Source organism: Rana temporaria, chromosome 3, assembly GCF_905171775.1.
Source record: "Rana temporaria chromosome 3, aRanTem1.1, whole genome shotgun sequence".
In the NCBI taxonomy this organism is placed as follows: Eukaryota; Metazoa; Chordata; class Amphibia; order Anura; family Ranidae; genus Rana; species Rana temporaria.
Window position 1 is genome coordinate 471,563,076 of NC_053491.1, and position 14,831 is coordinate 471,577,906.

At 42.9% G+C, this 14,831-nt stretch overlaps 1 protein-coding gene across 1 annotated transcript; it reads right to left on the reverse strand.

Annotated features, from left to right (window-relative positions):
• Positions 1-10,157: 10,157 nt before the first annotated feature.
• LOC120930987 (proteinase-activated receptor 1-like) lies at positions 10,158-11,144 on the reverse strand. Its single transcript, XM_040342117.1, has one exon. It carries the CDS (start codon positions 11,068-11,070, stop codon positions 10,243-10,245), a length of 828 nt encoding a protein of 275 aa, XP_040198051.1. The 5' UTR covers positions 11,071-11,144; the 3' UTR covers positions 10,158-10,242.
• Positions 11,145-14,831: the final 3,687 nt, after the last annotated feature.

Sequence of the window (14,831 nt, forward strand, 5' to 3'; positions counted from 1 at the left end):
AATTCCTATATGTTTATTAAAATTATTTATATAGTTATATATATAACTGGTTTTGTCCAATTAAAAACTCCTGTGTAGAGTTAGTATGGCACCCAGCCATGTTAGATCAAACCCTCCTTGTCCTGATAAGACTCCACCAACTCAAGGATAACAGATTTACGATTTTGGGAAAATGAACTTGCAATAACCGCACCTTATGTGTTCTATGTCTTACTATATAATCCTATATGTATGTGTAAGGATGTGGGGTACTCCTGTTTCAGCTTCACCAATGACTCTTGTGTCTAGGGTCATCCTATGTCCACTAGGGGCATAGGATGACTGAGAACTGATATCTTGGATTACATGAGATGGGACAGTAATGATAATCCACAATATATTCAAGAATGTCTGCAAAGAACTAATTACAGGATGTTGATTCTCAACCCAACAGGTCAATAGGAGAGTGACTCATTCAATGTGGAACATAGACTGTTAACGTGGTAATTAAGTCTGCTACTGTCATGTACACTAACCCTAGTCTGGCTTCTAAAGACCTTTTCATTGTGTGATGCTAATTAACACTGTATTGTGTGAAAGTTCTATTGATGAAATGTGTATTGTATAGCAGGTGAAAAGAGCTTATCTTCGAGTCACCTTGTCTGGGTAAAAGGATTAGTAATTAGCTCATGTAGATTATCTCGGTGCCAAAAAGTCTGACTAAAGATGTGTATTGGGCTCCTTGTGTCGTGTTGTGGGTGGAGTTGATTCATTGTTCACTCTTGGTTTCTACTGTATAAAAGCCTGAGTTTACCATTAAACTATCTATTCCTGTTGAACCAGAGAACAGAGCCGTGTCTCGTTTTCTGGGGAATCTGTATGGGCCATGTTCGTCTGCTGGATTGTGGAGTGTCGATAAGCTGTCGTGGGTTGGTGGATGGGAATATCGTAAACGGCGTTAACCCCTGACCGTTACAGTATTCATATATTGGTTTCACAAAAAAGGTACTGTATCATTTACTATATATATATATATATATATATATATATATATATATATATATATATATATATATATATACACATACACAAAGTTAACTACTTTATTCAATGTTGTCTAACTATTAATATATACATACATACACATCAGTGTTTTCTTATTCAATGTATTGTAACAGTTTTAATGAGGGCACAAGCATTCCTTTTTGACCCTGTCAAACTTAATTAATGCGCTGTACATAACTTTCCCATATTCCACATAATGATTTGTGAACCACCTGTATAAGAAGTTTTATCATTTATCCTTGACAATGATTATTTATTACCTTTGAAGACTATCTCATCTTATCAGGCTGTATTCCAATTGCTGTCAAAATGTTTATTTTCTAATTAGTGAACTAAAAATGAACTATCCTAATACACTTTCACCAAGTAAACTTGTGACCGTCTTATAAAAAATACCAGCATGAAGCAGAGAGATCATCTAATGTTCAACACTTAAAAATGAAGACTTCCTTTATATTAATGGAATAACATTGTATACAGTAATAAAGATTAATAACTATTGCTTTACTATTGATTAATAATATTGATAAGACCACTACTATATAATAATAATAATAATAATAATAATAATAAAAATAAAAATATGAATAATAATAAAAATATGAATAAGAAATATTATCAATAAAACATATGCAAATCAATATGAATAATATGAAATAAATTGGCTAATATGCGATTCTACAACAACAGTTACATGTTCCTTTTGTATGCTTTGATTTGTGAAATTACATATGCCTTCAATAAACTTTTGATGTTTAAAAAATAAAAGAAACAAAGAAAAAAAATGTTTTTTTTATATTTTTTGGTCTTTTTAATTTATCAAACAAAAAAATGTAAAACCCAGTGGTGACTAAATACCACACAAAACCCCTCTAAGGCCCTGTACACACGACCGGATCTGTCCGCTGGGATTTATCCGCGGATCAGTTCCAGCGGACAGATCCGGTCGTGTGTAGGCCCGAGCGGATATTTTCCAACGGACATTTGTCCAGCCGACGGATTTCCAGCGGATAAAAATTTCTTAGCATGCTAAGAAATCTATCCGCTGGAATCCTGTCCTTCGGACTTATCCGGTCGTCTGTACAGACTCACCGGATAAGTCCGCCCGATCCCCATCCCTCGCATGCGTCAAAGTGATTCTATGCTTAGGGGAAGTATTTACCTTCCAGGGTCGTGCACGTCGCCGCGTCATCGGCGCGGCCACGTCACCGCGGATGTTTTCCGCTGGGATTTTGATCTGATGGTGTGTACAGCCATCAGATCAAAATCCGGAGGAGAAATGTCCGATGGAAACGGTCCGGCGGACCGTTTCCATCGGATAACCTCTCGTCTGTACAGGGCCTAAGTGTCAAAAAAATTATTTGGGTACAGCGTGGCATGATCGCATAATTGTCATTGTGGCAGCGCTGAAAGCTGGAAATTGGCCTGATCAGGAGGGGGGGTGAAAGCAGTTTTGAACTAAAAACAAACATAATTTTGCAAATAAATGTCATTAAATTATGGTTTACATCTACTTTTATATGCCAAGTGATTATGAAGCTGCCAATGAGCCGCGATACATCCCCAATATAAAGCTTATTTATTTTGGATACATTGTGCCAAATAATTGTACTTATATTAACTACTTCAGCCCCAGAGGATTTGTCTGCCAAATGGCCAGGCCACTTTTTTTGCGATTCGGCACTGTGTTGCTTTAACCGGTTACCGACCGCCCACTGTATATATACGTCCTCTTTTTAAAGATAGTTACATAGTTACATAGTTACATAGTTAGTCAGGTTGAAAAAAGACACAAGTCCATCCAGTGCTGCCACAACCGAGATACCCATCTTTTCAGTGAGCGGTCCGGTAAACGATAACGGCAGTCTCCGCAGGGGATTCGCCGCAAGATCACCGTTATCGGTGGCGGAAGAGGGCCCCCCCTTCCGCCGCTCTCCCGCGCCCTCCGCCACTTACCGGAGCCGTCGGTAGCGGCGGAGGCAATCGGGTGCTGCTGCCTGTTCAGTAAGGACACGAGTGAGGGGAAGATGGCCCCCACCCGTCCTCATAGCTTTGCTGGGCGGAAGTGACGTCAAAACGTCAGTCCCGCCCATCGTCTTAGGCCCCGTACAGACGACCGAACATGTATGCTGAAAATAGGTCCACGGACCAGTTTCAGCAGACATGTTCGGTCGTGTGTAGGCCCGAGCGGGCAGAATTCCAGCAAACATTTGCCCGCCGGGCCTTTTCCCAGCGGACAAATATTTCTGGGCTTGTTTTAAAACAGCCCGCTGGAATCCTGTCCCCTCGGACATGTTCGGTCGTCTGTACAGACCTACCGTACATGTCCGAGCGCTCACATCCCACGCATGCGTCGAATGACTTAGACGCATGCGTGGAAGCATTTAACTGGCAGGCCCGCCCACATCGCCGCGTCATCGTCGCGGCGACGGCGCGGACATGCCCCGCGTATTGTTTACGGGCGGATTTCTGTACGATGGTTAGTACAGCCATCGTACAGAAATCCCCGGGCAGACATGTACGGTGAAAACGGTCCGACGGACCGGTTTCATCGTACATGTTTGCTCGTCAGTACCCGGCCTTAAAGAGACAATTATTTTGTTGTCATTTTATTAAATGACAAAATTTCCATTTTTTTTTTTCTTGCATTTGAGTCATTTACGTCTAAATATGAGATCTGAGGTCTTTTTGACCCCAGATCTCATATTTAAGAGGACCTGTCATGCTTTTTTCTATTACAAGGGATGTTTACATTCCTTGTAATATGAATAAAAGTGATACATTTTTTTTTTATTTCAGTGTAGAAAATTATAAAATCAATAAAAATAAATAAGAAAACAAATTTTTTTTTTTTAAACGCCCCATCCCGACTTGCTCGCGCGCAGAAGCGAACGCATACGCGAGTAGCGCCCGCATATGAAGCGAGAGCAATAATTCTAGCCCTAGACCTACTCTGTAGCTCAAAAAATGCAACCTATAGAATTTTTTAAACGTCGCCTATCGAGATTTTTAAGGGTAAAAGTTTGACACCATGCCACGAGCGGGCGCAATTTTTAAGCGTGACATGATGGGTATCATTTTACTCGGCGTAACATTATCTTTCACAATATATAAAAAAATTGCCCAAATTTATTGTTGTCTTATTTTTTAATTCAAAAAAGTGTTTTTTTTCCAAAAAAAGTGCGCTTGTAAGACCGCTGCGCAAATACGGTGTTTCAAAAAGTATTGCAATGACCGCCATTTTTATTCTTTAGGGTGTTAGAAAAGAATATATATATAATTTTTGGGGGTTTTAAGTAATTTTCCAGCAAAAAAAACAGTTTCAGTCTTGTAAACGCCGAATCTGAAAAACAGGCTCGGGGGTTAAGTGGTTAACTGACAATTGTGCAATCGTGCGACGCGGCTCCCAAACAAAATTGAGGTCCTTTTTTTCCACAAATAGAGCTTTCTTTTGGTGGTATTTGATCACCATTTTTTGCGCTATAAACAAAAAACAGCGTAAATTTTGAAAACATATTTTTTACTTTTTGCTTTAATAAACAGCCCCCAAAAATATATATATATTTTTCCCTCAGTTTAGGCCAATACGTATTCTTCTACATATTTTTGGTAAAAAAAATCATAATAAGCGTTTATTGATTGGTTTGCGCAAAAGTTATAGCGTTTACGAAATAGGGGATAGTTTTATGACATTTTTATTTACTAGTAATGGCGGCGATCTGCGATTTTTAGCATGACTGCGATATTGCGGCGGACACATCAGACACTTTGACGCTATTATGCGACAATTGTCATTTATACAGCGATCAGTGCTATAAAAATGCACTGATTACTGTGTAAATTACACTGGCAGGGAAGGGATTAACCACTAGGGGGCAAGGAAGGGGTTAAGTGTGTCCTAGGGAGTGATTCTAACTGTGCAAAAAAAAGTATATAAAATCACTCCATACTCTGTGACAGTCTCTGCAGGGAAAATGTGCTGACAGATAATCACCAACACCTCAGTGTGCAATGCCCGCTCACCTCAAAGGAAGACCTCCTTTGGTCTATTGGCACTTTCAATAATACTCCAAACAAAGTCCCCTTGAGAAAGTCACGTGACCTGTGATGCAATGCGTCAGGAGGAGCCGGTGACAACCCTTCTGGTCAGTGGCGGTGCATCCATAGCCGCCGACACCCTCTCGCTCCTGCACCGCCACTGAAATACAATACATAGATTTATGCAATGCATGCATCTATGTTTTGTTGCTACTGCCCACTATTCTGATGGCTGGCCCCCTGGTGAGTGCCGACCATCTGAATAATGGCAGCTGGTTGGCTTTGGAAGTGCCTATCAGAGCCACCGGCTTCCAAATAGTTAACCAGGGGACACACAGGGTGTGCGTTCCCTGATTAACACTGACAGACGTCTCAGTCAATCAGGTTTACCGGTTCTGGTTACCGGTAACCTGATTGGCTGAAGCGACATCAAGGGCGGGACTACTTTGAGGGAATCGATCCGAGGATAGCTGACCGAGAAAGGTGAGTGCCAGGCGGGGGGGCAATCTGGCGGCATTTTAGGGGCAAACTGGCGACAAAATGGGCACAGTGGCGACAATGGCATGGCACAGTGGCTGCGTTTGGCATGGCACAGTGGCGACAATTATTGACATAGTGGCTGTGTTTGGCATGGCACAGTGGCAACAATTGATGGACACAGTGGCGACAATGGCATGGCACAGTGGCGACATTGGCATGGCACAGGGGCTGCGTTTTGGCATAGCACAGTGGTGACAATTGATGGGCACAGTGGCGACAATGGCATGGCAAAGTGGCGACAATTGATGGGCACAGTGGCAAAAATTGCATGGCACAGTGGCGACAACTGATGGCATGGTACAGTGGTGACAATTGATGGGCACAGTGGCAACAATTGATGGCACAGTGGCCTTGTTTTACATGGCACAGTGGCGACAATTGATGGGCACAGTGGCTGCATTTGATGGCATGGTACAGTGGCTGCGTTTGATGGCATGGCACAGTGGCGACAATTTTATGGCACAGTGGCGACAATTTTATGGCACAGTGGCTGCGTTTGATGGGCACAGTGGTGGCAATTGATGGGCATAGTGGCGGCAATTGATGGGCACAGTGAGGCTTCAATTGACTGCGATCTGGTCAACCTTCCATCACCTTCCTGAGACGGTGAAGGATTTTTTGCTAAACACACACCCAGTTGACCAGTGATAGAAGGTTGACCAGATCGCTTCTGTTACCAGGAGGATATCTTTTGATACTGAGCCCATAAGATCTCCATTATAGAGATCCAACCTATCTGGTAAGCGGCCACTTTGCACTTTTAGTATCCTGTGTTTGCAGCTTGGAAACAAAGGAGGAAGATTTGTATCTTTGCTTCCTGGATCACCACCAAGCTTTAGGAGCTGTTCATAATTGGACTTTTCCTTTTTTACTTAAAGCGGTGGTTCACCCTTAGAGGGCATTTTTTAGCCTTAGATTCCTGCTCGTTTTTACTAGGGGAATCGGCTATTTGTTTTAAAATATGAGCATTACTTACCTGTTTACGAGATGCATCCTCTCCGTCGCTTCCGGGTATGGGCTGCGGGAATGGGCGTTCCTTCTTGATTGACAGTCTTCCGAGAGGCTTCCGACGGTCGCATCCATCACGTCACGATTTTCCGAAAGAAGCCGAACGTCGGTGCGCAGGCGCAGTATAGAGCCGCACCAACGTTCGGCTTCTTTCGGCTACGAGTGACGCGATGGATGCGACCGTCGGAAGCCTTTCGGAAGACTGTCAATCAAGAAGGAACGCCCGCTCCCGAAGACCCATACCTGGAAGCGACGGAAGAAGATGCAGCTCGAAAACGGGTAAGTACGGATCATATTTTAATACAAATAGCCGATTCCCCTAGACCGAATGAGCAGGAAGCTAAGGGGGAAAAAAAAAAAAATGGTTGAACTCCCGCTTTAATTGTAATTTGTTGTTCCCTATGGACTTTTTTCTTTATACACACTTATTTCAGAATATAAAAAAAAAAAAAAAAAGATATATATATATATATATATATATATATATATATATATTTGTCATCATTTTTATGCACTGTGTTTTGCAATATTTTAGGTTGCGCATCTATTTTTACTTTTTTACATACTTATATTACTGATTATTCCAGTTATCTTTACAGTTGCAGCACTGTCACTTTAATACCAATTAGTACTATTGTTAAGAATTCACTTGTTTTTTGCTATATTGCAGTTTGCACCATCTTTTTGCACTCACGCAAACTTGTTGCACTATATGCACTTTTTATACATATGGGAGTAGCGCGGATTCTTCACGCTTAACATGATGATGATTAAAATAGGCACATCTAAGCATGCAGGCATCCAGGGTAAAGCTGTCCACATAGACCATCCCCCGCACCGTCGGCTCTCACTGCTGTCAGTCTACAATCGTCACCGGCAAGACTACCCTGCAGTAGAGCGATCTGAAAGCGAGGATTGAAGCACTCTTGGAGCCCAGAGTGGAAGGGATGACGTCAATTGTGGTGCGGAGGATGATGAGTTGGGAGGATATGAGATGCTAAATGTTGTACCTTCATGAAATGTAACCATTTTGCTCCATTTGGAGGCGCCTCTCTTCTCTTTTATAGAGTTATGACTTCACATTACTTGTATATCAAGACATCGCTTGTATATCAAGTCAAAATGTATCTAAAAAAATAGCTTGTCTTGCAAAACGCTCTCAAACCAAGGTTTTACTTTAAAACGAGGTCACACCTAAACACTTTCAATTTCAGGCAGGCCCTTGTACTACATAGATGAAGGTAAATAGAAAGGAAATTGAATAAGGAAATTGCATAATGTGAGGCCAGCTTTAGGGGACTATTAAAAAAATAAAAATCTCTGTGCTAATGTGTCAATAATTCACACAGCCATCATAAATAATCCTCATAATTTGCCTAAAGTGTTTATTTCCTGTGATCGACAGCTCCATCTAGTGGTCACAACGGAGTATTTTTCCGAAATACTTTTGTTATGAAGTATCACATTCTGGCCACTAGATAGAGCCGATGATCATAAGAAATAAAACATGTTAGACACATTATCCATGATGGCTGTGTGAAATATTGACACACTCGTCCACAGATTTTTTTTTATAAATAGACCTTTGAGTGATAAAGGCCTTTTTTTTGCAATTGCTGCACCAAATTCACTTTAGAGCCGCCCATACCTCGTCCCTCCCGGTTTCCAACCCTTCAGGTAGTGTGAGGTGACGTCATCATGCCGCCAACTGAACAATGCAATGAGCTGGAGCGTATTTTCCAGGAGGAACAGTGACATCACCAACACCACCAGTGACATCACTCTCACCTCCAATGAGCTTCAGAAGCTAGGACTGGGGTCATTTTTTGTAAAAGCTTTATTTATAAGGGTAGTAAAAGAGACCTTTAGATATTACAGATTTATTTTTAGGTATTACATATCTTAGTGACATGTAAGTTATTTGATAATTTTTTTCATGGAAATAACTGTGAGATAAAATAAGGAGCAGAGTTATTTTAACTCTTCCACTCTTATTGAGTTGAGTGGATTAAAGGAATTGTAAAGGCAGAAGTTTTTTTTATCTTAATGCATTCTATGCACCCCCCTAATTACCTACCTGAGCCCCATCTCTCTCCAGTGATGTCCACATCCAGTACACTCCTCCTGATTGGCTGAGATACAACATTGGTGCCATTGGCTCCTGTGGCTGTCAATAAAAGTCAGTCAGACAATCAGTGGAGAGAGAGGACCAGGTCAGGGCTCCGTGTCTAAATGGATACACGGAGCTCTGACATGACTTGGGTTCCCCCTGTAGCAAGCTGCTGGCTGAGGGGCGCCCAAAGAAGGGAGGGGCTAGGAGTGGCAAAGAGGGACCTGAGAAGAGGAGGATCGGGGCTGCTCTGTGAAAAACCAACTGCACAGAGGGAGCAAGTATAGCATGTTTGTTATTTTTTTTTAACAAACCTTTAAAATCACTTTAAGTCTCCTCTGATCCTCTCTGGTTGCTGCTCTTTGTGTTTAACCAGTTCCCGCCCATGCTATAGCTGAAAAATGGGCTTATTTTGATGGGAGGGTGTCCATGGATGTCCTCCCATGATCGCACTTCCTCTGTGCCCCCTGCAGCACACGGGCAGCGCGCTCTGTGCTTGCTGAGCCCTTTCACAGTCCCAATCACAGCAGCCCTTTACCATGTGATCAGCTGTGTCCAATGACAGCTGATCACATTGTAAACACAAGCCAGTTATCGGCATTCCTTTCTTCATGCTGTCAGCGTGAGGAGGGGAGAAGAAAGGCGGTAACTGGCTTGAGTTAAAGGGACAGCTACACTGATAATCAGGGCACAGATTATCAGTGTTTTGATGATCAGTTCAGTCCCAACAGTGCCTACCAGTGCTGCCAATACATGCCCATCAGTGTTGCCAACCAATGCTTCCTCATCAGTGTCACATATTAGTGCTTATTAGTGCCTATCAATGCTGCCTGTCAGTGCCAATCAGTACTTCCTCATCAGTGTCACCTACTAGTGCCAATCATTGCTCATCAGTGCCAACTATCAGTTCCACCTATGAGTGCCCTTCAGTGCCACCTATCAATGCCCATCAGTGCCACCTATCAGTTCCACCTATGAGTGCCCTTCAGTGCCACATATCAATGCCCATCAGTGCCAACTATCAGTTCCACCTATGAGTGCCCTTCAGTGCCACCTATTAATGCCCATCAGTGCCACTTATCTATGCCCATCAGTGCCACCTATCAGTGTAGCCTCATCAGTGCCTATGAGTGACACCTATCAGTTCCTATCAGTGCAGCCTTGTCAGTGCCTATGAGTGCAGCCTATCAATGCACATCAGTGCAGCCGCATCAGAGCACATCAGTGAAGAAGAAAATGTACCTGTGTGCAAAATTATACAACAAACTATAAAAAAAAAATTGTTTAGCAAAACAAAATAAAAAAACTTCAATAATAAAAGCCCAGCTGTGATTAAATACCACCAAAAGAAAGCTCTATTTGTGTGAAAAATATATAAAAATATGGGTAGAGCATTGCATGACCGCACAATTGTCATTCAAAGTGCGAACTGAAAGCTGAGAATTGGCCTGGGCAGGAAGGGGGTAATATTTCCCAGTAGACAAGGGGTTAAGGGTAGACTTCTATTTTACTGGTGGGCGATAATCTTTCTTACAGCGCAGAAAGCTGTAGATGTATCTCTTATACTCAGAGGATGCAAAATAATAGATAAGAGGATCCAGACAACAGTTGATGGTGCTGATCCCGGAAGAGACAAAGTAGGGAATATACAGAGAGACATCATAATCCTTATACAACTGCACAGAATGCATTAAATAGATGACATTGGAGGGGCCAAAACAAAGGACAAACACACTCAGTACAATCACGGATAGACGGATAGCTCGGGATCTCTTATGGGTGCGATCAAATTGTGATCTGCTGAGACTGCGGATGATTCCAATGTAACAGAAAGTTGTGATGAATAATGGTAAGAAAAAGAAAAGTGAGATAACAGTGATCAAATAATCAAAATAGAAATCCGGATCAGACCTAATGTATTGAATATCATGGCAAAATATGATATCTATGTTATAATATACCCAGGTTTGTTCTCTTATGAGAAGAGGCACAATGCTGGCCAATGAGATGACCCAGATGGCACCACATACCAGCCAGGCTCGTGACACTGTGCGCCAGGGGAGAGACCGCACCGGGTAGACTACGGCCAGGAAACGGTCCACACTGATACTTGTCATGAGCAGGACGGAGCAGTACATGTTACAGTAATATGCTGCCGTGACAAAGCGACACATTCCTTCCCCGAAGATCCAGTCATTTCCCAAGAATCTGTAGACAATATAAAAAGGCAGAATGATAACAAGCAAGGTATCTGCTATGGCGAGGTTCAGCATGTAGACCACTGCCGGCTTCCTGACCTTCATCTTCACCAGGAACATGACGATCGCCATGATATTGAGAGGAAGAGCCACGAGGAACACAACAGTGTAGAATGATGGGACAAGAATGATCACACTCCAATGTCTGAATGAAGCATTAATGTCCTGTATAAATTGATATGCATCATCTGGAAAGTAAACACCTAATATTAGCATAATACATTAACAAGATACATTTAACTTTTCTTTAAAGCATTATTAAACTTAAAATAAATAATGTAATATATTGCAGCTTACCAATCATTAGATGTGGTGGTTGCATTAGTTTTATTTCTTTAGGCTTTTTTCCCCCCTCTGTTTTCACCTGGTGATCTGGCCAGTAACATACCCCCTGTAATAGAGTGCCTCCCACTCTGGATGAAGAATAGACAAGGACACCTTTGTAGAGCAGCTTTGTCAGTGTGGAGGTGGGGAGTGTTAGATGCACTAAGAAATTTAGATACACTAACAAATTGAAACAAAGTTATAACAACAGCTTTTTTTTGTGTAGTGCACCCCCTAAGGACTTGCTGGTTCAAGTTCTCCTCTGATACCAGTCTCAACTGTGTGGATATCCGCACCACTCTGACACACCCAGTTAACACATTTGAAGTGTGAAACCCAGTGGCGGCTGGTGATAAAGACATTTGGGGGGGTGCAAACCCCTCCAGCTCCTTACCTGCCCATCCTCTGCTGTCACAGCTCCCAATACCCGAACACACTATACACAGAGCACACACAATACATACAGAGCACACAGAACACACAGTGCATACACAAAACATACCGTGCATACACAGAACATACACAGAACATACCTTGCATACACAGAACATACACAGAACACACCGTGCATACACAGAACATACACAGAACACACCGTGCATACATAGAACACACCGCGCATACAAAGAACACACCGTACATACACAGAACATACACAGAACACACCGTGCATACACAGAACACACCGTGCATACACAGAACATACACAGAACACACCGTGCATACACAGAACATACACAGAACACACCGTACATACACAGAACATACACAGAACACACCGTGCATACACAGAACACACCGTGCATACACAGAACACACCGTACATACACAGAACATACACAGAACACACAACGCACCGTACACACACAGAACACACCGTACATACACAGAACACACCGTGCATACACAGAACACACCGTGCATACACAGAACACACCGTGCATACACAGAACATACACAGAACATACACAGAACATACACAGAACACACCGTGCATACACAGAACACACCGTGCATACACAGAACATACACAGAACATACACAGAACACACAACGCACCGTACACACACAGAATACACCGTACATACACAGAACATACACAGAACACACCCTGCATACAATACATACAGAGAACACACAGTACATACAAAGAACGCACCGTACATACACAGAACATACACAAAACGCACCGTACATACACAGAACACACAGTACATACAATACATACACAGAACATTCAATACATACACAGAACACACATTACATACACAGAACACACAGTACATACAATACATACACAGAACACACAGTACATACAATACATACAGAGAACACACAGTACATACAATACATACACAGAACACACAGAACATACAATACATACACAGAACACACAGTACATACACAGAACACACAGTACATACAATACATACACAGAACATACAATACGTACACAGAACACACAGTACATACAATACATACAGAGAACACACAGAACATACACTACATACACAGAACACACAGTACATACACAGAACACACAGTACATACAATACATACACAGAACATACAATACATACACAGAACACACAGTACATACCATACATACACAGAACACACAGTACATACACAGAACATACAGTACATACAATACATACACAGAACATACAATACATACACAGAACACACAGTACATACAATACATACAGAGAACACACAGTACATACAAAGAACGCACCGTACATACACAGAACGCACCGTACATACACAGAACGCACCATACATACACAGAACGCACCGTACATACACAGAACATACAATACATACACAGAACACACAGTACATACACAGAACACACCGTACATACACAGAACACACAGTACATACAATACATACACAGAACATTCAATACATACACAGAACACACAGTACAACATAGAACACACAGTACATACACAGAACATACAATACATACAGAGAACACAGCACACTATATACAGAGGTGCAGCACTCACATTAGTTATATTGGAACCTGAGTCAGTGAGGATGCATTATCCTGTAATCTGATGGAGTTAGTGCATGTGCAGAAGAGACACCCGAAGCAGACTGCCTAAAGGGGAGAGGGGGGGAGCAGCAGCGTGAGATACAGACTCAATACTCTGTGACTGTCAGATATGCTATCTCCTTACTGGAGATTGTTCCTGTAACTGGGAAATAACGGCAGTGAGGGTATAGTGGAATCCCTGTAAAATTCACTTACCTTTCTGCTTCCATGTCCTCCCCTTGATGTCTTCCTTGGTGACGCTTCAGCCAATCAGGTTCCTGATAACCAGAATCCAAGAACCTGATTGGCTGAAACAGCCGTCAGTCTTATCCAAGGGACGTAGCCCTCTTGCGTTCCTTAGATAGACCTTCTGGGAGACTAGGGCTGTACTCAGGAAGCCTGGCTCTGATAGGCATTCCGCTCAGCCAACCAGCTGCTGTTATTCAGGTAACCGGCGCCCTTATGTCCAGTTATATGAATAGACTTGCGGCAGCTGGCAACCATCAATAACATACATTCGTGCAATACAATGCATGAATGTATGTTTTTTGCGAGAGGGGGTGCTGGCGCTGCAGCACCCTCTATAGACGGGAGCCATCACTGCAGTTAAAATGTAAAAATGACATTTTATGCCAATTAAAAATTATTAAAGGGACCGTTTTTTTTTTTTTTGTGACTACAGGAGGGGGGCGCCCGGGCGTCCCTATGGACGGGCCGCCACTGGTGAAACCTTATACATATTAGGGCTAAAAACTGTTAGACCATCAAAATATAAGAGGCAACAGCAGGGGCGGACTGACAACTAATGTGGTCCCCGGGCAATAGGAGATCATGGGGCCCCCGGGCAATATAAGATCATGCCCGCCCCCGTGTCCCTGCCATACTGCCCACATTACATACATTGGTCTCTACCCCCTTTAGCTGCAGTGGCAACAGCTGAGGATGTATCCATGCTGTGGCAAGAATTATACCCCCTGTTGCTTTTGGTGGGTGATCGTGACATCATCAAGTGAATAGGGCCACTCTGCAAACACCCAGAAACCGTGTAAAGCACGCAGTTGCAGTATGCTAGTGTGGGATCCAAGGGGTTAAAGCAGGTTATGTGATGAGGCAATACAACACCTCCTTATACATACCTCCCAACTTTTTGAGATGGGAATGAGGGACACTTATCAGCAAAAGTATGCAGGCATAGGACACACCCCTTGCTCCCTGGTATGGGAGCAGAGAGGGACCCCTGGGGTTGGAGCAGAGAGGGACCCCTGGGATAGGAGCTGAGAGGGACTCCTGGGATAGGAGCAGAGAGGGACCCCTGGGATAGGAGCAGAGAGGGACCCCTGGGATAGGAGCAGAGAGGGATCCCTGGGATGGGGGCAGAGAGGGATCCCTGGGCTGGGGGCAGAGAGGGATCCCTGGGATGGGGGCAGAGAGGGATCCCTGGGATGGGGGCAGAGATGGATCCCTG